At 38.9% G+C, this 26105-nt stretch overlaps 1 protein-coding gene across 1 annotated transcript in view; it reads right to left on the bottom strand.

The window, feature by feature from the left end:
* Window positions 1–711: 711 nt before the first annotated feature.
* Window positions 712–26105, bottom strand: part of LOC135472746 (uncharacterized) — a 59941-nt gene continuing 34547 nt past the window's right edge. Inside the window, exons 5-14 of the mRNA XM_064752408.1 lie at window positions 21558–21765; window positions 20534–20640; window positions 20109–20233; window positions 10623–10766; window positions 7686–7847; window positions 4789–4953; window positions 3447–3523; window positions 3058–3196; window positions 1814–2517; window positions 712–1298 (exon numbers count right to left, since the gene is read on the bottom strand). Coding sequence (XP_064608478.1) covers window positions 819–1298; window positions 1814–2517; window positions 3058–3196; window positions 3447–3523; window positions 4789–4953; window positions 7686–7847; window positions 10623–10766; window positions 20109–20233; window positions 20534–20640; window positions 21558–21765 — 2311 coding nt within the window. The 3' untranslated portion in view covers window positions 712–818. The remainder of the gene's footprint in view (window positions 1299–1813; window positions 2518–3057; window positions 3197–3446; window positions 3524–4788; window positions 4954–7685; window positions 7848–10622; window positions 10767–20108; window positions 20234–20533; window positions 20641–21557; window positions 21766–26105) is intronic.

Consider the following 26105-nt stretch of genomic DNA (forward strand, 5'->3'; position numbering starts at 1 on the left):
TTGAGGGTCAGTGAGGTGAACCTCTGGGGTCTGTTTTAATCGTTGATCTGACAGTCACTGATGGCAGATTTAGTGACCACCGGAGAACCCAGTGTGTCGTCCCAATATTACGGAAGTTGTATCAAGTTGGTGCAATACACGCCATCGACTCCACCGAAGTCAAACGCGGCGGTGGCAGTGACGTTAATGGTCTCCTCTAGTGGCCGATGGAACGACCCGTCAGTGGTCACTATCTCCTCCAGTGACCACTGGGGAGCGAATGCATCGGGTGATACATGCTAAAATGAAAATTATCCCCTCAAAACACTACAAATTATTTATATCAGCGACTCTCCATGTTGAAAAGCTGCTCAAGAAATTCTGAAAACCTTTTTCCCTACGTGGATAATCTTCCATGCTGAAGCACATGCAAGTGGCCCCACTGCATTATATACGCTACAGGTATTCTTAGACCACAGTCAGAACGGGATGAAACTCTGTTGTCGTACGTTACAACTTCATATTGGGAATTACAAATTTGTAATGACAACATATGTCCAAAATGGTAAAGCACCGTCAACCCCGTTATCACAAGTAAACATTATTTAAGAAATCCTAGGAAATATAATACATGGCTAGCCTTCAGAAAAGACAGAAATGTGCCATGGACGTTATGTTGATGACACATTTCTGTCTTTTCTGGAGGCTAGCCATGCATTACATTTCCTAGGATTTCTTAATCAATGTCACCCTAATATAATGTTTACTTGTGATAACGGGGTTGACGGTGCTTTGCCATTTTTGCATATACTCATTCGACAATATGTTAATACTGAAACTTAATGTTGGGTGCTTGAGAGGAGAATGAATGACTGTTGTCGGGCTGCCAACGCTGCACCTAGTTTTGATCCATCTTCGTTAGCAAAGTTCTCAAACAATGTTGATTTCTGTGGCAATTCCATTTTCTTTTTACGACGCGCGTTGCTTACACTTTTATAGCCCGATTTGAGATTATTTACGTTGCGCATATTACGGTCCAGCGGCTTGAGATCTGGGACGGTGTGCCACTTCCAGTAAGCGTTTCTGTCCCATTCCCTGTTTGCAATTTGTTGCCTTGTGAAACCTTTCCAGGGAGAGTTCAGACTGGCTAGGGGGTCTGGTGATTCACGTTTGTTGTCCCAAAAGTGCGTGGACCTTCTATCAGGGGAGCTAGGATGATCCGGAGACCCTCCAGACAGTTTTAGGCGCTGATTTCTCACATAGTTCATCTCTTCTCCATTTTTTACCCCTAGGGTAGTGTGATGTCGTGAAAAGCCATGCTGAAGATATAACAAAGATAACAAAACATACAATTTTCATACCTCATTTGTTTTTCTTTATAAGTTTAAGATGAATGTGGTTTTTACAAGTATTGCACAAGAACATATAACTGGCTTCCTCTCCCATCGTACATGGGCAGGTTTGCAAACAACCTGCTGGTGGTCGTACAAATAAATATTCTTCAGTCAAATCCAATAAATGAATAAATAAATATTAGTGAACAATGAACGTAAGGGTGCACTACGCATTGATGACACTGGTAAATAATGGACAGACAGACAGATGTAGCTATACCATCTCTCAACATGTACAGACCATGTGATGAAAACACATGTGTGGTCACATATGATTTGGGGGCCCATCGTTTCTGAGATCTTCATTAATATACATGTATTCACATAGCAAAAATGATACAGAAACTTTCAGCTGGAAACGTAATTTTGGTAAGAAATATCATTACTAAACTATTTCAACTCCTCAGATGACACGATAAATATGATGCACTGGTACCTACCACATTTTTAGCAGGAGCAAACTTCTTGGCACTTGAGAATCTAGACTGTCTGGTAGGAAAATGACCCTTGTGTATATAATTTGACTGGACATTAGTTGAGTTATGTCTGTTAATCCAGGAGAAGCTGTCTCTGTCCGTGTCCGAGTCACGGCGCCAAGTTACACTTTCTGCAAGGTGCTCTAACGGAACAAACCCAACAGTTTTATTGGACACAAAAGTGCTCTCTTTGGGCAGTGCAAACTTGGCAGCAGTAGACCTGCTCACATGGACTGAGTATGGCTCAGGGCCTGGGAACAGAGATCTTGAACTGTTTGTAAGGGCAGAATTCTGTCCTTCAGTGTACAAAGTTTTAGACCTTCTGAGTGGAGAATCTTTCCCAGCCATTTTTGGAAAGCTTGTTATGGCAGGTACAGCTTTAAAACTCATACCCTCTGAGGTTTCACAATTATTTTTATTGTCATCTTGTACTTTTCCTTGGTTATATTTGTGGCCCATAGGGAATGCTTTCTCCATTGGTACATTGCGCCCCTGCCCCAAATGAGGAAATGCTCTGCTTGCTTCTTCGTCAGCACTGTTAGCCATGTGTGAAGCAGTGCTGGGCACAATCATATGACGCTTGGGTAATACTGGTCGTTTAGATCCTTCCAACTGTGGTAAACAAGGCAGCTTGATCTGTTTTGAAAAATCAAACATTCCTCTTGGACCTGTTAAAGATAATAAGATACAATTTGCTCAGGTGAGAACAAACAATTCTAGTATTATTCATCTGCAATTATGAAATATGAAAGACAAAAAACAACAAAAGTAAAACTGAAAATTTTTGGTTTTACGCTGTACTCAAGAATATTTCACTTGCAGAACGGTGGCAAGCATTATGGTAGGAACAAACCTGGCAGAGCTCGGGGGAAACCCATGTCCATCCGCAGATTGCTGGACACCTTCCCACGTACGGCCAGAAAGGAAACCATCATGGTCCAGACTTCAATTCAGATAGACCGCATTGGTGAGAGGCTCCTGCGTCTTTGCGCAGCAATGGCGTGCTACCCACCTGGCCACAGAGGCCACTTTAGGGGCTTACCAGAGCAATGTTTACAAGTACCTGATATATAATGCTCAGGACAGTCTAACAACACTGCCATAAAAATACAGCAATGTGCTGTAAGCCAAACGTTTCGGAAACCTTGCCCGGGTGTAAAATTTTCTTGAAGTGCATGTAATGCCATATCTTTTACATGTCCACTCACTCTGTGAAATGACTTCTTCCCTGTGGGTTTCATCCCAGTCCTCCCTTGTCTGTGGTACTCTGGTTGTTTCTTGGATTGTTTCCTCTGCTCTCTTTTCAGAAAGATCACCAATCTGGGTCTCACAGCTGCTGATCTCCATCTGCACATAATCCAAGAAAACAGTCAAGTCAAATCAAATCAAGAAGAGGACATGCACACATCTATCTTACATTTTACGCTCTTTGTTTCAGTCGGAAATGAAATTACTTATGAAAATAAGACTGGTAAAATCTGACCTAACAATACGCACTGCGCAAAAGAACTATTTTGCAACTATAAATATTTATGAATGAAACATTATTCACATTTTAGACTTTATGGTCAGTTTCAAGGATGTACTCAGAACAAACCTTGGCATCATTATCAGATCGTATCAAACTTTCTTCTTTTTCAGCAACCTTCTCAACACTTGCTGTGATCTCTGACTCTGCAAATTAAGAGTTTAAAAATATGTCAGTTTTTATACGTAGGTCTTTTAAGAAATTACTTGTGAACTTAATACATATTTCTTTTGTTATGTATATCAGTTCATTGAACTTGTGACCAATATGGCAGGACTTACGGTAATGTGTTGAAGAAACTTTCACAGAACCTGACTAAAACCGCCACAACCATCATGTACTTGCCAAAAATCCGCACAGAATTTATTTATTTATTTATTTATTTGATTGGTGTTTTAAGCCGTACTCAAGAATATTTCACTTACACGACTGTGGCCAGCATTATGATGGGTGGAAACCGGGCAAAGCCCAGGGGAAACCCACAACCATCCGCAGGTTATCCTGACAGAAGGTAACAGTCAACCAGCAAGGTTTGGATTAGAACATAAGAAACCACCACACCTCACCAAGTACCTGCCAAACCTCCTGACCAACAAGGTTTGGATTAGAACAGAAGAAACCACCACACCTCACCAAGTACTGCCAAACCTCCTGACCAATAAGGTTTGGATTAGAACAGAAGAAACCACCACACCTCACCAAGTACTGCCAAACCTCCTGATCTACAAAGTTTGGATTACAACACAAGAAACCAAAGGTTAGTGCTAGTCACTGAGTGAGTCTATGCCATTCAGCTAGCAATATCTCCATGTCTTGCATGCCATTGCACTATCTGTAAGTGATGCTAATGATGCTAATAATATCCCAACAGCAAACAATAATACTTCCTGATTTATATTCAATCACACAGCCCAAATATAAAAATGGGAGAGCATAATAAATTATGTTTATTTATAAATTTGATTGTTGTTTGCGCCATAGTCAGCTTTTTTTTTTTTTTACTTTTTTAATGGAGGTCAGCTTTAAAATAAGGTAGGAGGAGACCAGGTTGGACAATGTAAACCACCTTTGTAATCTTTATAGAGGGCTTTATGCGAACTAATGGAGAATGAGTGGTCTTCAATGAATGCAAAACAACCCCACTTCAATAACCATTTATTGCCACTAAGGCTCCTGAGTATAATGATAGTGGGGAAATCTACAGTACAAAGTCTCTGTCCAAGGCAAGTGCTTTATAATAAAACTTTTAAATCTAATAAACTTGTCAATCAAGTGCAAGCACATGTATGTTTAATTCAATATAAAAAGAGTGGTACAGAGTGATTTCTTGTATTTGTCTTCAGAAAGTTTCTTTTGGACTGAGCAGTGAATTTGAAAGATGATCAACCTGAAAGTTTTGCCACACATGTACCTGGTATAGTTACAATGGCACTGGCATGCCACGCTCCACAAGCGACTGACCTCACACATATTCCATGCCCGCTAACAGAGACAGGTTCAAACAGCTTATATGATGAGGGGAGGTCTGGCTGGATGGTGTGGCTGTTCCTACCCCACAGAAACAGCTCTGCTCCATCTGAAATAATAGATATTAATAACTGGAACACTTAGGTTCCATTGAATAAACAGTTAAATGAATTCAGGTTAAAATTGCATAATGGCCAGATTTCACTCTTTTCAATGGTAACAATGTTTACCCTTGGCACAACATAAATGACTTGCATGAACCTCTTTGTAAACCTGAAATACCATGTATGTATATCTTGATCTCTTTTTGTTGAAGGCTACAGTAGCTTAGTGAAGGTAAATGTGAACAATTTTATTAAGTTTTAATACTACGATAGTTGTCTCTTTATGACATTAGTATAAGTGACCCACCATGCCCCTACAGGTTTAAATCTCCTCAGATCTTTGTGCTGACCACATAGCTAAATCTGGCCAGTGTATGAAAATGACGTGAAGCACATAGGAAATATGACCATGTCATATTTGTTATAAATCATCAATGTAACATCAAGGCAGACACTCTGCATACATGTATATTACTATGTGAACAGCCCCATCCAGTGGACACTCAAAGTCCTTCCAAGTGCTCAGTATGCTCCCCGATATAACTGAGCAACAGGACGCCATCAAGCTGCTCTTCATAGCGCCAAGAATCTCATTTGACAAGACTTAAGGCTATCATTAAAAATATGTTTGTTTGAAGTAAAAAAAAAATTTTATTGGGAATTTCATAAAAACAATTTTCTTCATTTTTGTCTTATTGCTTGTATAAAAATAAAAATAGAAAAAAAATGAAATAGAATTCATTTCCCATGTTTGCTCGATTTGTCACCAAATTGCACACTCATGACACATGGGTAACAAAAACGAATAGATTATGTACAAATACAACACAGTCCACAAGATGGCACAATTCATATGAATGCAATCCTTATCTGAGCTAGAAATACATATTCCTGGACATTAAAAAATAACAAAGAGATCACGTGATTTGTTATTACATGTACATGGTGAGCATATGAAATGCTGACAATGAAGAAATGTAAAACATGTCACACCAGCAATTTCTAATGTTAACAAAATTCATCCCCTGTGGCAATCAGATAGGACTGTATATTCTTGCGTCCTCTGATAATTAACCATAAACTGCACCGCTGGTGACAAAGCACACACACACATGTTGCTAAAATGAGACTTAAGTTTGTGACACTGATCACAGAGATTATTGATATATCATCTAATGTCAACTGCTGACAAACACAAGGACACAACTGGCTGACAGAGTAACAGGTTACATTCTCACATGAAACTCTCCATGGAGAGACAGAACAAATATTATTAACAGAAACTGCTCTAGTTCAGTGCCTGTTGGCCTTTCATGGAGCTGTTGAGTTTTCCAGACGCTATTGTCCACCAGATCAGGCTGTTCGAGGTTGTCATTTCCAGAGCGAATCTCAGATTTCATCGCCCCCAGAAATCAGCTCCAGATCTATTGTCAGTTGAATGACTTCATACACAGAGCCTCGTTTCCCATCACCTTATGTGTCCATGGCATCAAAGTGCAATATTTGTATGAAATAAAATACAGGTGATTCCATATATGATACCTGAACACTGTATTAGCTGTGTGTTTGATCAGCCCAGCCTGGCCTACAATCAAAGAGCAGTCATAACAAGGACTAGGTATCAAATGGCAATACATATTCCGGGGATTAATATCTCCCTGGGTCAACTGATTTGCTTTTTGTGGCCTTTATACCAAGGCCAGGATGTGCCTTTGTTGACTGAGCCAGAACATCCACAGTCTACACACTGTCCACAAACGGCCCTACCCAGAGAGCAGCCTCTCTCTCAAAGGCGTCATTAATTACACCTGTCAAAGGAACATGGCAAATCCAATCAGGCAGGTAGATATTCCTCTCCAGCTGCATATAGAACCTGGCATGTCAAAAGTCAGCAGAGCCGCTCTGAACCACAATTAAACTAATGCACCACAGACAACATATTTCAGACAGCACACCTTCATGTTTTATTGATACGGTGCCTGAGTATTTACTGGGTGCCTGCGCATAAACATACATAGGCATAAAGAAAAAATCAAAAATCAGAAAAACCAGGCAGAAATGCAAGCCCCAAGTTAAATTCTGTGAAACAATGAGGGTGCTTGTTAACTTGCACTTAAACATGATTAAACATGTACAGTAAATTATTCAACTGACAGGGTATCAAAAGACCATGTGTATAATCAATTTCATAATTAATTAAAATGTATCATTTCAGAAGATGCACATATTTGGTATAAATACTTTATATTCTGTCAATGTTTCAATCTTGCAACTACATCATTATACATTATTTAATTTACTAGAAAATGCTTTCTACACCTCAGGATCAAATACAATATAAGCATTGCTCCTAAATTTGCATTATTATTTTTTGTAAGGGCATTAAAAATGAGTTTCCACATTTTAAGCTCTAGCATGAAACAATGTTTTTTAACTCAATATTTAGTTTCTGTCACATGCTAACAGAAAATTTGTATAGACGGGGATTGCGATTAATAGATAGTATAAAACATGACCCAAATATGATAACTCTGTTCAATTGTTGTACATTTCATCTCAATATTATTAGCTTCAACACTGAACATTACTACTCACCATTAATCTACATGGGACTAAATTTTATAAATTCTTTAAAAGAGGCAGTAAATAACAAAGCACAGATATCAATAAAGCATAAAAAATATAGGAATCTTTGGGATGTTAAATAGATTGAAAAAAACTGTAATGACTGTCTTACCTGTTATGGCAGCTGACAGGGATTCTCCACAGGCCACACCCACAACACACCCCTTCAGTCTGTCACATGTGAGAAGTGTGGGCTTGAATAGCGAACTGACTGCCTCCCCATGTCCGAGCTGTCCGTCACTGCCATCTCCCCAGCTGAACACATCACCTGAAACTGTCAATCAAACCAATCAGTGTTGCCAAATATATCACTGATAGGTGCTGTGGTACATAATAAAAACTGGTAAAAAAGTAAAGGTAAAAGAACTGCCGAAAGATCATCGACAATGGTTAAATAAATGTATGGTATATTGCATAAGATCCTTTACTGCTTAAGTGAAAAAAGTATGTGATTAAGGCCACATCAATTTAAATTGTTGCTTTACAGGCAGATTAGTCTTTTCCAGTGTCAGACTGCTTTGGGAGCAATAGATCCAGAGTCAATCCTGGATCGAGTCACACCTAAGACTTTAAAAGAGGAAGTCGTTACTTCCACGCTTGGTGTTCAGCATGAAGGGGATAGTGCAATGACTGGTTGACCCGCATCAGCATAATGGCTCAGGCGGGGCGGCTTACTTGCCTTCAGTTATGCGTCTCAGTAAAGCAGCACTAGATAAAAGAGTCCTGCAACAAGGAGGCACATTACATGCACGCTAAGGATTCTTTTGTCGTCATATGACCCATATGGTTAAGTACCCCATGCACTCACTTACTCACTCACTCCAATGTCAGAGGAGGGTATAAAACTTAAAAATTGTCTAAATTGTGGAAAGTGTCCAAGAATTTTTTTTCTCGTTGAAGCCACATTTACATGGAAGGCAAGCTTAAAAAACAGTAAATTCAAAATAAAATTCAAGGTCGAACAAAATAAAAACATAAAATTTCAGTTTTATTTTTATTCGATTTTTAAATTTATTTTTGCATAGACACAGAATAAAATTGGTGGAATCTAGCCTCTCCCTGCATTGGTAACTTTCCTCTCCAATTTGGCTAGCTAAGATACAGTTATAACGGCAACCAGTACTGGCATCATGTACTTCACACCAAGACCTGGTATTCACAAGGTGTGTTTTTTCAATACTCTGCTGGTGAATTATGATCCTTCTAATCAAATAAATTTTCAAATGTGCATAAACTTTTTTAATTCCAAACTATTGGATGGGATATCTCGAGTACACATCCATACGCAGAATGACGTAAACACTGCACTACTCAGTCAGCCTCTGATGTACAGTATGTTTGACGTATGCCTTCTGAACATAAGCTGAAAACTAAAATGTTTCTTACAAGAAAAACTCTCCCAATCTGATTTAGTTAATGAAAAGTGTGTTGGATGCATAGGCTGAATTCTTGGCTTCTTCCCCCAAAAACCTTTGCACATTTTGTCTATTCAAAAATGTTGTCCTAAATATGCACCACACAAAAAGTTTAAGAATTTAAGATGATCTTCACCTGTTACTCAAGCTAATTAAGGCGTTGCGGGTTAAGGATTAATCATGAGAGGCCCAGAGGGAGCGGCTAAGTGTACAGTGAGGGAGCACCGGGTAGCACAAATGGAATTAAACTCTGGCCCAGGCTAAATGATAGTGTAATCTCTGTGCGGAGCTAGTGATATGTTAACTGTATACAATGGGATTAGCCGAGGCCTGATTAGTCAGCTTTGTCATTCCCCTAATGGCCAAGACCTTTTAATCCCTCAACCTTCCCTGCTCCCGCCCGGCAGCATTGTGGCACTAAGCCGACTCGCCTCACCCAGGAGAATTGACCTGTTATATTAGACATAGGGATAAATACACCTCCCACTGACACCCGACAAAAACTTCACCCTGGACACAGAGGGACTTCAACTGATATTCACTTGTAAAATTTTAAGTGGACAAACCACAATAACCACTGCTCTGCTGACCTTTATAAATGGATGTTTCTGTTCAGTGTTATTACACCTACATTGTTTTCAGAATCTTTAGGAAGTAAAGCCTTTGATATTTCAAGAAGTCAGAAAAGTGCTTCTGTACAATGTCCATTATACAAGGTTTAAAAAACTGTAAGGAATAGACATTTTTCAACAGGATCATTTCTTTTATTAGAAGTTTCCCAAAAAGTCCATAAAAATGATAATTACCAAAATGGTCAGCATCCTCACATTGAAAATGAATTTCATCAAGTCAAGAATTATGCGAAGGACAGTTAGTAATGGTAGAAACGATACACCTGCACTGTGAATAGTACAACATGGAAGGGGGTAAAATCTCACCAAACCCACCAAAACAGGACAATTTACAGACAATATAAGTACTTGAAGGCATACATGTACATGCAGTAATATTTTATTTATTTATTCATTTATTTGATTGGTGTTTCACGCCATACTCAAGAATATTTCACTAATACAACAACGGCCAGCATTATGGTGAAAGGAAACCAGGAGTCCAGGGGAAACCCAAGATCATTTACAGATTGCTATCAGACTTTCCCACATATGGCTGGAGAGGAAGACAGCATGGGCTGGACTTGCTGGGCTGGGTCACTCTGCTGTGCTGGCGTGCTAACCCCGTCAGCCTTCCTATATAGTAATAAGAAGTGAGTGTGGGGCATACAATCAAAATCCCAAACACTCAGGTAAACAGGTCGCTGTACAGGGACATTACGCCTTGCAGAAGCAATTTGATTGAATCAATGCCAGTTTAAATTGGAAAGTATTTTCTCTTTTTCATCCATAAATCAGATAACAGTTCATCTGAATTTGAACCTGCACAGCAAATATGAAATCATTATCTAAACGGTTTTAGACTTTTATTACAAGCAAATTGTACATGCGGCTGGGCTGCTGGATGGACAGAAATCATGACAACATAACCTCCTCAGCGTATATCCCAATGAAATAGAAACCAACTCTCTCTCAACAAATGAAGCTTTCACTTAAGATACATGTTCTTGGTTGAAACATTACCTGTTACTAGCAGACAGTGAGTACTTCCAGCAGCCACCTGGTGGACAGGGGAAGAAACTGTTAACTTTTCAGGTTGTAAGATGTCCTTAGCAGAGTTGCCATGACAAGCCTTGCCATAGCCCCACACATACAGTTCTCCGGACACTGCAGAGATCAAGGATACACTCGAACAATTACAAGTGAAACAAACAACAAATAAAGTCAACAAAAAAGCAAGTCTTTGTTTTAGCCATTTCTACCAACAATATACATGAATGCACAACTGCAATCTCATTGCATTTGTGTAGTCAAATGGTTTCACTCAGATATGAAGTTACCCTCTATTTGTTCCCCTTTTACATTAGAAGACATGCATTGTACTAATTTATCTGATTGGTATTTAATGTCATCCACAAAAACATGTCACTTCAATATGCAATGACAGTCCGTTCTTTACAGAAACAAAACCAGACTGTACAGAGCATTGTAACCATAGGTCCTTCCGAAGAACAAACTTAAAGTGTGCATTGTGTGGAACCTGACAAATTTCATCCAAAACCACAGAAACACCTCTACAAGCAAAAGCTCTGACACAGTGGTGTTCTCTTGAATGACATTTATGATAAACACGCATTTTCTCAATTCTCTTTTAATTTGCAATTCAATTACTTAAAACATGAAAGGGTTGCCTTCAATATGTACCTCACTGTGTTGCTCAATATTTATTAGCTAGTGGGAAGCTTTTGACTTCATTTTCTCTCAGTGTATTTTCTTCGTACTTTCTGTGAAGCTGCTTGTAAAAGTACCTTCTAACACAGCACACATGTAATTATAAATGACCACATATGGCCACCATATCATTCATTCCTTCAGAGCTTATAGGCATAATCAAGGTCATTAGCAAGTCCACACAGAGATAACAATGTTAAAGATGGGCCAACACATGGACAGTGCCTTATCCTGAATGCAGAAAGTACACATTTAATCTGACCAAACACCTATCTATATTAAATTGACATCAATGAACTACAGTCGATAAGTCATTTCAGGCAATATGTATGTCTAGGTTTGTGGTTCCTTCTGGTAATGTTTATTTGATTGGTTTTTAACACCATACTCAAGAATTTTCTCTTATTATTGTGTGGTAACAGGTATGTTTGATAACTATACCATGTTGTGAGACGGGGACTAAGCCAAGGTTATGGTTATATCAATCACAGCTTTACGACAATTGGGGTCATTTGATCAAGGGTGCGTCCTCAGAAACCTTAGAGCTGTAACCCAATAGTGAGGAAGTTGGGTAAAGGATCTGTGGGGGCAAAACTGCCCACAATACCAAACATCTCCTGCCATAAATCCTCATTGGGCCTCCAGATGAAATGGAAAAACATCACCACAAGTCTGTCTAATAAAATTTCCTCTCTCTGCTCACATGTGGTTGATGTCGAATTTGCGGCCGGTCATGGTTTTTGATCTGGCCAGACCTTGGCGTGGTTTGCTGTGTGGCGTCAATTGGTGGGTCTGAATTATCTCCAGGCTATGGAGCTGTTCCCGCAAACGGAAAAAACGGCTCAATCAATCACTATAGCTTTCAGTGATGCGGAAGTGGTGTTCATTCTGTGCTGAGTTTAAATGTGTCAGATAGACTGCCAGATAAAACATAATGCATGCTGGCGAACTTATCAAAAATCACGATCAGTCAAAGGCTGCATGTCCACACAGGCCTAACATTGCACTCTACGGGCCAGAAAAATGTTGACGTGGCCAGAGAATGTGTACATATCTGATGGGACGTCTGAATGCGGCCTCTCAGAAATGTATCAAGTTGTTTGGCTATCACACACATCAGGCCATACCATAACAAGCCTTTTCAATTGTATAATGTTTCACAGCTCTCTGTTCAGTTACTCTTGTCTCTGACAATTACCGATCATACCTCAGTTGTTATCAAACACAGTTTAGCTTCATTATCACTGCCTCATGCCTATCAATATCACGTTAGTTTTTTTTGCTTTCATGCCTCACTGAACATCCATATTTTTCCCCAAACTGAACATTTTCAGCAAAAATGATCACTGTATGGAAAGTCACATTGATGTCCGAGGCTAAACTTAATAATTTGTAAAGCATTTATACACCTTACACTGAATTTGATCAAAATCTGTCGAACACTGTTCATGTATTCATGATCTATTTAAATTTGATATACATGTATGCTGATAAAACTAACGTGTCTCCTTGAATACTGTTATCTTCATTTACATTCAAACTGAAATTATTTTACTGAACAAACTGTATCTTGATACACTGACTTACAAACATATATAGATGAACTCAAGAAGCTACAAACCCTTGCAATACCTGACCCGCTGTTCAGTGTACATATGCATATACTTTCATGTATTGTATCATAAATAGGATTTGTTCTAACAAAAGGTTACCAAATTCATTCGTATTTTTACATGTCATTTTATCCAAATTTAAGTTCTATCAAGAAAGAACCAAAATAACTGCTACTGAAAGTCAGATAATTAATAGCCTATTGTCTCTTCTATGTGTCAAATATGTTACCTTTAACATCTCAATCTGCTCCTATTACAGTTTTCAAACTTTTCTTCTCACAATCTTTATTAATATTAATGTCTTTTGTCTGATAAAAGTGAATGGTTATTATTGTAAATAAAAACTTTCAACAGATTAACAAGACTGTTTTTAAAATGCTCTACGTACTCCTTGAAGTCTTGTCCTTGGATGCTCCAAAGCTTGTTTACTTTCAAGTACTCATCAGTGATAACACCAGTGAATGAGGAAACAAGAAAGCAAACCATGGACCAGGAATAATGAACAGGTATTTCGTGAACAGGTATTTGGCCATCTATCCACATGTTCACATTGTGCTGTTCAAGGAAACAGAAGTGACAGTAAACACCTACACAAACTGCCACAACAAAACGGCACAATGTCCCCATTAGCCAATCCGTATCACAGTCTACCTTCCTCTACTCTCAATTAACAAAGCCTTCATCATCTCAAAAAAATCAATCGTCACAGAATAAACTTAATACACTGCTCGGAAAAAGGTACATTAGCCCTGTCTTTTAAGCTTGTTCACGAGCTGTTTTACAATATACTTTTTTTTAACGATACCACATCAGAATACATCGCCTTTCTCTTTTTTGCTGCTGCACTATCGACAGACACTCAGGGGCACAAGGGTTTGCCTTAAGCTGTTACAGAAGCACTCGGGCACCGAGGGCCAGATTAGAGCTCCTACAGATAACACTAAACACTGAAGTAGTAATCAATGTGGAAACATGAACACCAACGGAGTTCTCAAGCGACTCAGAGTGCCATCTCCTAGCATGCATCGTGTTAAGTGTCACAACACAGTACTGCTGAGAATAATTCAATAAGTTTCAGGCGTTTCGCTGCATTCTCACTAATAATGACAGAATCCTTTTTAAAACACAGGTGCAATAAAACATTGTTTCCCTGTATACTATTCAAGCATCCCATAATAGTGAATCCTGTACCCTATTCAAAAGCCTACTGGAGACTCCCTCATCCTGAAGTGTACATGTGACAGTTATAACAGCAGACACTCCAAACTGCATTATGAACTGAAGCCATTGATACATGTCTTGTTATGTGGCTGTAATCAAAATTGGTAAAACATACATATATTTACACAAAAACCCACTCACCACCTATTGATTATTGCAAACATTTGCAGATATCCTTCATATGGGGTTTGTTATACTCCAACATCACTTGCACAACATTCTACATTGATGTCACCAATCCTGTACAGTCTCTTCAACTGAGATGCTTCAATAAAAGTTATCACAAAGTGTATAATATGAAACGCTATGTATTGGATTATAGGATAATTAAAAGTTCAAAAAAAATTTTATTAAAAATTATTACTACTAGTCTTATTTAAACTATATTTTGAAATTAAATACATTTTTCTCAGCATATGAAGGAAAATGTTGTGTTAACTGTTACTGTCACCCATGTACAAGTAAAAACTACCTGTCATAACTGTATCCAGGTGTAACAATTTAGGTTCTTAGATGAGTTAATGTTCTAAACATATTCTCTGAGTCCTAAAATAAATCCTTATTATTATCATTTTATTATACACATGCCATGGGGGTGGAACTCTGGGAATACACGGTCCCACCCAAACCATTACTGAACATGCTGGGCTCTTTTCCATGCTCTTGTGTTTAAGGCAGACATAACAGTAACATATGATTCAATGTCAGTCATTGTGCAAGGCAAATGGCATATCCAAATTTTCACCTGGTAAGCACCTACATGTAATACAAATACCCAGCACTGGGAAAGGCGTGAGATATGAGAGATATCATGGAGGTTAGGTTGGGGGACCGAGCTGGGTGCGGGGAGCGATAATAGAGGGAATGTAAATATATAACGTGTAATCCGCAATATTGTGTTGAATGTGAAAGTCACATGTAGGACAGATAATGGGAATATTTAAGCCAAAATACAGAGTTCAGTCGGGCAGAAAGATTTTTCTCAGATTATACAGATTTATATTAATTTTGCATGGATCAAGGTCTACGCTAGCATTGAGCTTTAGTGTACACAGTGTGTGGGGCACAAAGACAGTGAGGGCAGGGTTGGGGACAATCCCAAATACATACAGCCAGAGGTGGTTATCTAAGACAAACAGCCTTTTTCTGGGCCATATCAAGGAAATAATGCTGATGGACACTCGGCACCAAAGGTCATTTCCTAGGCTAAATCACTGCTGAATAATTGATAAAAAGAAATGGAGGAGTCGAGTCTCTGGACACCCCGTGATTGCCTGTTATGGCAGCCTCATTACCACGAACACTGCTACAACTCTTCTCTATTCAACGCACAATTGAAGTCTTCCTCCCTCTTAAAACAGTCATTGGACAAACACAGTGGGAAGCAGCCACCACTACATCAGCTCAGGAGACAAGCTACACTTCGTCATGCATCAACTGCAAACGCTGTTTCTAATACGCTCTAAAACGAAGCAGTGGCCAATTCGTCTTAACTCTAAGCTGCTTTCTATCTCCACGCTCTTAAAGATGATATAATTCTTTCTACCACAGTCCCTCTGGCTACACACGCACATGGTCCTAAGCCCCACCTCTGTTTAAGATGAACAGAGTTTATTTCACAACCACAAATAAATTACATATTGTTCCATTTTGTCATCTGGTTTACAATAACGTTCACAATAAAACTGCGTGGATTTCCATACCATACTCCATGTCAAAGCATGATTCAAGTAATTCATAACTGTTTAACTCACAGGTGCGTGCAATCAAAATTTATTTATTTATTTGATTGGCGTTTTACTCAAGAATGTTCCACTTGTATGACAGCGTCCAGCATTATGGTGGGAGGAAAATGGGAAACCATGACCATCAGCAGGTTGTGCTATCATAAGGCTAAATATGCACTATACTTACACAGACTTCAATGGAAACGTGTATTTCTATCACACAGAGTGACAAACATATAGTGTATCTACACAAAGGAAGCTGCTCATGTAAGTTGCACAGAAACATTTCAAAGCCTAACTTTTTTTATTTGAAATATTGCCATTTTAGTTTTCAAAAGCACAGAGTAATACAAATTTGGCAAACTGACAAACTGTGCAAAAGGAGACAAAGAATCCTGCAATTGCAAAAAAAGAATTGTTCTATGAATGGCAAGGGAATTGTGTTTTGGGAGATGGGCCATCTCTAAGTCAGGACGTAATAATGCTGAGCCACAGCGGCAACTCACTGTCCCTCATTCAGCCCAATGCATTTTCCTTTCAAGAAGATGCCCAGCAATTTAGAATACCCTGAAATAATACTGAAGCAAAAATACCCCTAGTGTATTTATTAACCTTCAGAAAAGAAAAAGCAGTCATAAATCTCCCTTGATAAGTCCATCTGTTTCCTCATCAAAATTCCCTTTTGTCAAATCTTTTTACTTTTCCAAGCCCTGGTGACACAAAAATATTCAATAAAGAAACATGTTAAGTGGGTTCAGAAGAAAAGGTTTCATAGAGGTGATGGGTCGAGGGAAGGAGCAGATACAAACACAACGCCAGTGTCATATTTCTGCAGTTTAAGCGGAGCGTTTTTCAGAGAGGCTCAGGATAATTGACAGGGTGACAGGCAGGTAGAAAGAAAAGATGACTGGCCAACTACTCCTGCCCCATTAACATTAGGCCAGTGATGTCAGAGTGTGTCAGAGCTGAACGTCCCTTAGTGCCACCCTGTCATCTCTTTTCCCACTTCATCATTAAAGCTGGGGTGAAATTTGACAACCACTTCACACGGACGCGGAAATTTCTTAGTTTTATTGAAAAACTCTGTCCAGCAATGGCTTGGTGTACATACCTAATTGAATTGTGCACGAGAATTTATCCCCCATCCAAATTCACAACAGGGTCTGCCTTTTAATGGAATTATTTCTAGATTCACTGGGATTATAATAACGAAGCTCATGGTGACACAATTCCCACTAATAACGGATAATATTTTAAGTTTCTGTCTCCTAAGAAAGACGATACTTCAAAATATTCTACATTCTTGTCAATATACTTATATTAATGATCAAGGAAGATAAGGTTCCCAAAAATGGTTAGAAGAATTTGATGATGTATTTTAAAATGCAGCCATGAGAGATTATTACCAGTCATACAAAACTATATAGAAGTGATGAAATCAAAGGAACTCATTCCAAGATTATTTCATCCTTACTTCAATTATCTGAAATCAGATATACATGGGTATGCATTTTACGCACCTCATTTGAGAACAAGGGCAGCAGGCCTTGTCACAGGTCAGGATTAGCAGACAAAGAGAGGTACTAAATGGCAAGCTCCAGGTTGTGTCAGATTGTGTCACAGACATTGTGACAGATTGTGTCAGAAACATTGTGTCAGATTGTGCTATAGATATTGTTTCAGAATGTTTCAGGTTGTGTCATAGACATTGTGTCAGATTGTGTCAGACATTGTGTCAGATTGTATCACAGACATTGTGTAAGATTGTTTCAGATTGTGTCAAAACACTGTCAGATTGTGTCATAGACATTGTTTCAGATTGTCATAGACATTGTGTCAGACTGTGTCATGGACATTGTGTCAGATAGTGTTACAGACACCAATACTTTAGTAAGGACATGATTTGCAGGCCTTGTCAAGGCAAAGTATGAAGTGTTGTTAACAGCACTGACAGACCTTTGTCAGCAAGATGCATAAAATGGTAGGAATAGGACTGTCAAAGAGGTATAATGTTGTGAATAGAATCAGAAGACCTTGTGAAGAGATACCAACTTATGAGACAAGGAAAAGCAGCCTTTGTCAAAGAGACATCTTTACCAGGCCATATAATGGCTAACTGGTCAAAACAGGATTGAACCTTATCAAACAAAGGTACAAACTGGTGACCATATGGTCAGCAGGACCAACATCAAAAAGGTACAAATTGGTAACCACATCATTGTCAGTCCTAATGTCAAAGAGGTACAAACTGGTAACTACTTGAATTCACATGGACGGCAGGCCTAACATCAAAGAGGTACAAATTGGTAACCACATGGTCGGCAGGCCTAAAGTCAAAGAGGTGCATACTGGTAAGCACATGTTTGGCAGGCCTAACCTCAAAGAGGTACAAATTGGTAACAACATGGTTGGCAGGCCTAATGCAAAAGGGGTACAAATTGGTAACTACAGACCTAACATCAAAGAGAAACGTAAAAATTGGGAATCACACAGTCAGCAGGACTAACATAAAAGAGGTACAAATTGGTAACCACATGGTGAGCAGGCCTAATGCCAAAGAGGTGCATACTGGTAAGCACATGTTGGGAAGGTTTAACCTCAAAGAGGTACAAATTGGTAACAACATGGTTGGCAGGCCTAACGCAAAAGGTGGAAAAGACAAAGGTCAAGGAGATGTATAAACTTATGGAAACAGGACTCGCAGACCTTGGCAGATGTGTATCCTGTCGATGCAAAAAACCCAAAGCTGGCAAACAGGTGCAACGATCTAAATGATTTCTGAACCTGTGTCTATCTCGCATGTAATCTCTTTTGGGGTTTGTACCCTTGTCTTCTACATTTTCTGTTCTTTATCACGTACATGTATTTACATCATTGTATACGTTGAAAGCGTGTTTCCAAATGTTCAATTCTATACCAAAATTCTATGTACAAGGCCACACAACAGAACTCAACTCAAAGTGGTCACCAGTAGAATCAGGTAATCAAACCCTGATCAGTCAATCAATATGAGTAATCACATTTTTTTTATAATTTGCACTTTCTGGCCAGTCATTACTCAGTGATATGTTCACTTAACCTTGCTTTTTCTGATTGAACTCGGGTCCAATATCACCGAGAAAGGTCCAATATCTCCATGAAGAGTCACGGAAGATGATTGAAGAAAATATAATAACAGCTTGATAGGTGGTGAGGCAAGAGGAGGAAGATGAGGAAATGAATTGGTGTCACTTAGACCCTCACCTCCCCTCATAACCTTAGCCCCTTGGGGCGTCAAGCAATAATCAGGCCTGTCATAAAAAAGAACTTTAAAAGAGGTCAAGAAAACAATATGTTGCACAGGCCATTTTACAGCTCTTGGGAGAGTATGGTGGTCTTTAAGCCTTCACAGTCCCTGTCATCCAAGACAAGATTTGGGGTTCAAAGAAAAAACAGCAACACCAAATACCTTGTAAATTTGCCACCCCCCAGCCCTCCCAAAGAAAGGCAACCTGCATGTGACATATCATAAACTGAATTTCTGATAAAAAGCTAAGTAGTACTGTAAATTAATCAGAATTAATGTTGTCTGAAAACCTGAAATTTATATGACATATTTTGCCCAAACATGTTAGTAAGAAGAGGTGGGTATAAGATATACATACCATAGAATGGCCATAAATTTCATCCATTTAGATTTTACAAAGGGCGTTTTGAGGTGTGCTTCGAACATGTGAAGATATTCTACAGGAAAATTGTTAGTTTCAGTGCCAAAGATAATATTTTGTGACATTTATTTGCCTATAAAATGCACTTTTGTGGGCGAAATGTTAGGTTATTTAGGTTACATGCACATGACGTAGCTTCCATTTTAAAATTCACTTTGCTTAAAACACTCTAGTTCTATTAAAATAGAGCTATCATGAAAACAATAATGCAAACTACATCAGGGTGTGACAACATTCCTCTTGAGATCTCTAATTGTGGGCCATCAGAAGATAAAATCAGTATTGCATAAGTCATGGTACATGTTAGGTACACCTACATGTATCAGTACCTACTTGAATTTTCATTACTTCAAACTTTACACAACATTTGTAAGCTTGCACTTTGAAGCACACAATAGCATTATTCTATCTATATGAAAGACCAATGGACAATTTTGTTTATGTTTATATACCAGAACAACATGTACCAGTACTGAAATATCAATGAATGAACGGGCTGTAAAACTATACCAGTAAGAGCAAGACTGTGATTGGCTCCAGATGCTACTTGTTTGATTGGCTCATTCAAATCCACAAATCTTGGCAAGGTTGCCTCTTTCTGTTCATGGCTCCCAATCTGACCATGGTGGTTATTCCTGATGCACAAAGAAGAAATGATGAAAACATTTGAATTTAGACAAGAAATTATTTACAAAAAAACATAAAGGAATCAACTTGGTACAATAGTACAAAATATGATACAACCACCAGGTATTTTGAGTACTAATATAAGTATTTGTACACAGTCGATACAAATTATATGTTTTGCAGATGCAATAAATTATTGAATTATTTGAATTTAATTAAAAGCACCGAACTTTCCATTTATGTGGCAAGGGCAAGATTAACACAAGAAGAATACTGCGTATAGTTCTTAGGAAATGCCCCCGTCTTACCCAAGACATGCAACCTTTCCCCCTTCCAGGAGGAAGACTGTGTGCTTGTCCCCACAGGCTACCTGTCTTACAGTCTTAGGGAGGAAGTCTAGAAGGTGTGGTGTCCACTGTAAAACACAAACAGTCGATAACAGATTTTATGCTACATTAAACTCTTCTTTAGTCTCAAGTTAGCACTGTCGAACAGCAAATAGCATCTACATGTGTTCCCACAAAGAACAATTATGTCATCTACTCAACAAAACAAAATAAATATGTCACCTAGCTACAAAAATAATGGGTAAAAAGTAATGCCATATATTAACCCAAATACTAACAGCAATCCCGTCTAGTTGCCTACATACAAACAGCTCTGCCATCTACTCACCTACACACAAACAGCAATGCCATCTACTCACCTACACACAAACAGCTCTGCCATCTACTCACCTACACACAAACAGCAATGCCATCTACTCACCTACATACAAACAGCAATGCCATCTACTCACCTACACACAAACAGCTCTGCCATCTACTCACCTACACACAAACAGCAATGCCATCTACTCACCTACATACAAACAACTCTGCCATCTACTCACCTACACACAAACAGCAATGCCATCTACTCACCTACATACAAACAGCTCTGCCATCTACTCCCCTACACACAAACAGCAATGCCATCTACTCACCTACACACAAACAGCAATGCTATCTACTCATCCGAAAAAAATGCTAAAAGATGCCCCACAGATGAACTGACACAACCATGTATACAGAGACTGTCACACTTGTACACACACTCACATGCTGAATTTTCTTCTTTTTATCCTCTTAATATCGCATCGCTGGCTGTGATGTACATGTAATATGCAATAATAAACTATATGAAAGGTAATTACAATTCTTCTTCAGCTTCAAAACACCCACTGGCTTTATTTTAATCCTTTGTTCACAATGCAGGATTCAATTTCCACAGGTTCAAAGCTTTATCGAAAGTGGAATGTAAAAGATGATGAGGGGTCAAACTGCTTCTTACCTGATTTTCTTTCTTTTGATCATCACTAGTATGTCCTAGCTGAGCATAAATATTGTTTCCAAACCCGATAGCACTGCCGTCTTTCGTCCAGATCACGGTATGGCGACCCCCACAGGAAATGCCCTCGATGTGGAGGGGTGAGGGGCTCAGCGAGGAGAGATCAACTTTCTGTGGCTTCCATTTTGTCCCCGAAGAACCACAACCCAATCTGCAGTAAACGTTCAGGTATGGTTTTGAGAAAAAGGGACAGGATGTGGAATAATCCAAGAATTAAGACTGCTATACTCATTTATTTATTTCATAAATAGTTGTTATTAAATAATGTCAAAATTGGCAAAATAAACTGTGGAATCATTGAACAAGATGAACCGTAATTGTTGCACAATTTAGACATTTTTGTTTGCTTAAATTTCAACAGTTTTTTTTTGTATTCCCTAAATTACAATTTTACAATGATCAAAGTTTTGAAAGTATTCAGATAAATTTTCACTGGTATATGAATATTTCTTTCAAATAAATTACATGAAGATCACAGTGTTTTGGAATACTTACAGTTTTTTTCTCTAAATGTCAAAAGAGCAAAAATACACTCATAAATGACCTCTGAAAAAATTTATTTATATTGTTTTTATTTTGTTTTTCAATTAATAGATTTTTTCTGTAATGGTGCATAAGTCCTAAACTAACCATAAATGAAGACAAAATAAATGAAGTTTTAACAGTACAGCAAAATTCAGTGCACCAACAGCACAGATGTGAGCATCAACAACTATATGAGCCACAAAAAAAGTCTACCCTACTTTTCACAAAATATCTTTGAGAAAGTTGACTTTTTTCTGATCCATATATTCTTCAGTGCCAGGAACAAGTCTTGCGAAATCTAAGAATGTTGACATATGGGTCATCACAGTGTCATGCACAAATAGAACCAGACCATTTTATTATTCTCCACAATTACCTCAGGGTATGGGTGTCAGTCGGACATCAGATTTATTGACTGACTGATTGATGTAGGTTTAACACCACTTGCAGTAATCCGTCAGGTAACCAGTGACCCCCAGTGGAAGAAACCAGTTTGGGAAAATGAAGGACACTTGATCAGGCTTCCCCAGTCAGTCTATATCTTATTACTTGATCATGCAAAATATTAAATTTTTTTTTTAGTGACAGAGATGTTGGGGTTAAGGGAAGACAAATGGTAGGGTGAAGCAGCTGTGGCCCCATGTTAATCCGGCGCTGACCTGCGGCTTAGTGAGCGTCTAACGCACAATTCATTAAACAGGACACAAGGTCAGTCCGGGATGCTTCCCATTCACCCTGATAGCAAGATTGATAGAGCACCCCTATATCTGCCCCTAGTGACACTTTTGAATTACTTCTTTTGTTTTTGTGGTGTGATAAACATCTCTGATCTCGTGATGTACTAGATTGCATCGGTAATTCCTTCAAAAGACAACACAAGAATTGATGAACCAGAGGAACGAAAAGCGCGGTCTTCTGCGGATGGAATTGACGCATGAGGGGCAGGTTCCCTGGGCAACACGACAGCCCTTGGAACTGGCGGCTTATTTACGGTTAAGTAATAATCTGTATGACAAATTCTGCCGACAGACAGGTCTGGGATTTTGCCGTCTGCTGAGGCGAAGTAATATCGCCAATCGCTGATCTCAATTTAGGTCTGAACTCCGTACCCTTCGATGCCCTTGTCCAATTTTCAGGAAATGCCAAGATATGACATTTTTGTGAAATCAACCGTTTGCTCTTCTAAATGAAGCAGGCTGAAGGTTAGAACCCCTGGATGCTATCTATCTGTGATTAACAATGTGTGAGGGAGTGGGGACAAATTATAGAAGCTGGCCCACACATAGACAGCTTCACTGACACATAATCAAAACCAATAATTGAAAAATTGATGGCATTAGAACTAGTAATCAGCTACTGGGGAATGATAACAGATCGCCCTGACTTTTCCACATCGGTTTATGATTAATTGGGACTGGAGTTCGTGCCATGGTAGTCTCATAGGGCACCCTTGATCCCATTGAATAACTCTCTCCTATCTAGTCATCGTCTCTCCCAGGGACAGGAAAAAAGATAAAATGTTAGGCGGTCTAAATTGAACTGATGGCCTCGGACAGTCGAGGTCTGATGTTTTTGTTAGTCCGCTCTAAAATTTGATTAGCCAGGTATCAAAGTCCCATCTCAATCCACCAACATTCATTTAAACTATTGCCGAGGTGTTCACAGATTCACTTCTTGATTATCACAATTTTACTCCCTCAAGACTACTTCATTCCTCAAACAGATTTTATCTGGGTAAAAACTGACGGGCTGTTAAAGGGGCGTAATAATGTGGCCTCTCGCCCCACGAGATCGTGGGGCTGATGAGGTTTTGTACGGCACGGCGAGTAGGGGTCAACCTTGCCATGTACGTAGCGCACACATTTGACCTACCCTATTTGCTTAGGGTAATAAGAGAAATTCCGGGCACAGGCACAATTAAAGGTTATAACATTAGGGTAGTGACGGGTGGCCGCTGCATTGACACCGGGCAAAGGATTGATCACGTCAGCCTTAGAACAGGGCATCTTCTCGGCACACCTTGTGCAGCCTGGCAGCACTAAGCGGATCAGACATAGGGTACTCCTGCCCAGACCCCTGCACCCATCAGGGCACGACAATGATGCCCAATACAGACAGGGGCAAATTAACATCGATTCCCCATTCTGCTCCCATTGGTCAACTTTTAACACAACTGCCATGCCATGGCTGAGATCATTTCTGAAAATTAATCTTTGCGCTAGAAGTCCCGCATCAATATATTCTGTAGGAGGCCCAGGAGCCTTGGTTATAAGCCCGGCTGATAGAACCCCACAAAGAGAATCAATCTGATTCATCCATTTCCCCATACATGCGTATTAAGTGCAATAACCACATTTTGGTCGGCTATCTAACAAGGGCATATACAATTTGCTATCGGATCACAAAGGACAACTTTTTGAGGCCCAACACAGATTTAATTATTCCCACACTTGGTTTAAATCCTGTTTTCTATTTGCCCCAGCACTTTCATCAGCGTCTTGCCTATCGTGAGTGTGCGAGTGAACAATACATCATTACGTGGTCTCTGTATGACAAGACCCGAGACACCTAAGCCCTTTCCCGCTCCATCTATCAAAAGCTCTCCAGTTAAAGAGCTCACAATAAAGCTTGCACTAGCCAAACTCTCACTTCTACATTCTCCCTACTACACGACTAACCATCAATTTTGACAGCCTTGTCAGATTTCTTTATTAATGAATTTGAAACATTTGCATGATTGCTTTTTCAAGGATTTAATAAAATTTTTTTTCCTTCCAAATTTTATATATTGTCTTCCATCGAAGAGCTTTAGATATCTTAACTTTACTCTTAATTAAAGCAAGTTTGGCCTCACACTTAGTTTGCATAAAAGGATTTTCTCTTTTTCAAATTCCAAATCAATACCTGGACTATTGATAAGTGAAAAAAATGTGCTGTAAGGTTTAATAAAGCATAGCTTTCTTTAAAACAGAGAGAAAGATAATTTATCTGATCAGCCAGATACATCTGAGACCTTCTTTGCATCAAATAACCCTAGCATAATTCTGTACATAATTTTTAATAATTTCTTTGAACTGAATCCATCTAGTTTATTTCTTTTTCAACCCTGAACTCCTGGATTTCTATACATCAAGCTACAAAATATGTTAAATAGATATTAATAACATGTTAATATAACATTGCAACCATTACACAACAATGAAACTTCAAGGCAAAATGCAATTCACAGACAAGTACATTCAAGAGATTACGCCCTGACATTTATGATTACAAAAAGTTGAATAAGGCCATCATTCAAAATATGTTCAATAGGGGTAACCGAACTGACCCTAGGCCTCTAAAGTTTTTATTGGACTTTTGACACGATTTCTTCTTATTTTTTAATTTTTCCCTCATTGTTAACTTCTTCAAAATCATTTTTATATATTAAAAATCAAACAAATTTTATCTCTGACCAACCCTCTTTTTTTTCTGACAGAACTGGATTATCCCCATTATGGAATTTTTTACTGATGGCCTAACCTAGCTACCGTACAACAAAGCCTATTACAGATGCAAGAAATGGCCTTGACCATGTAGATATCATTGTGACATTATCTGACCATTATTGCTGGTGTCCTCACCCTGACAACACAGAAGAGCTAACATGTTAAGTCCACACAGGGACATTGTGGATAGGTTAACCATTCTCACCCAAAAGTTCAATATGGTAAACCTCCAAGAGGAACTTGGAAGAGGAAAATTAATTCTGGTAATGCTAGAGATCAGCAACCCGTATTGACATGGGGCACGGTGATGGGCAAAATTAATCCCAATAAAAGGCCGGAGATGACATCCATAGAGATGTCATAAATCATACTTTTCCCAGTACTTCATGTCCGGCTGTCAGAGTCCTTGGCCTAATCTGTCTCCATTCCCTGTTTTTAAACAACCCCATGTGACAGTAAGGTTCTTGCCCATGTAACT

Source organism: Liolophura sinensis, chromosome 8 (assembly GCF_032854445.1).
Source record: "Liolophura sinensis isolate JHLJ2023 chromosome 8, CUHK_Ljap_v2, whole genome shotgun sequence".
NCBI classification, from domain to species: Eukaryota; Metazoa; Mollusca; class Polyplacophora; order Chitonida; family Chitonidae; genus Liolophura; species Liolophura sinensis.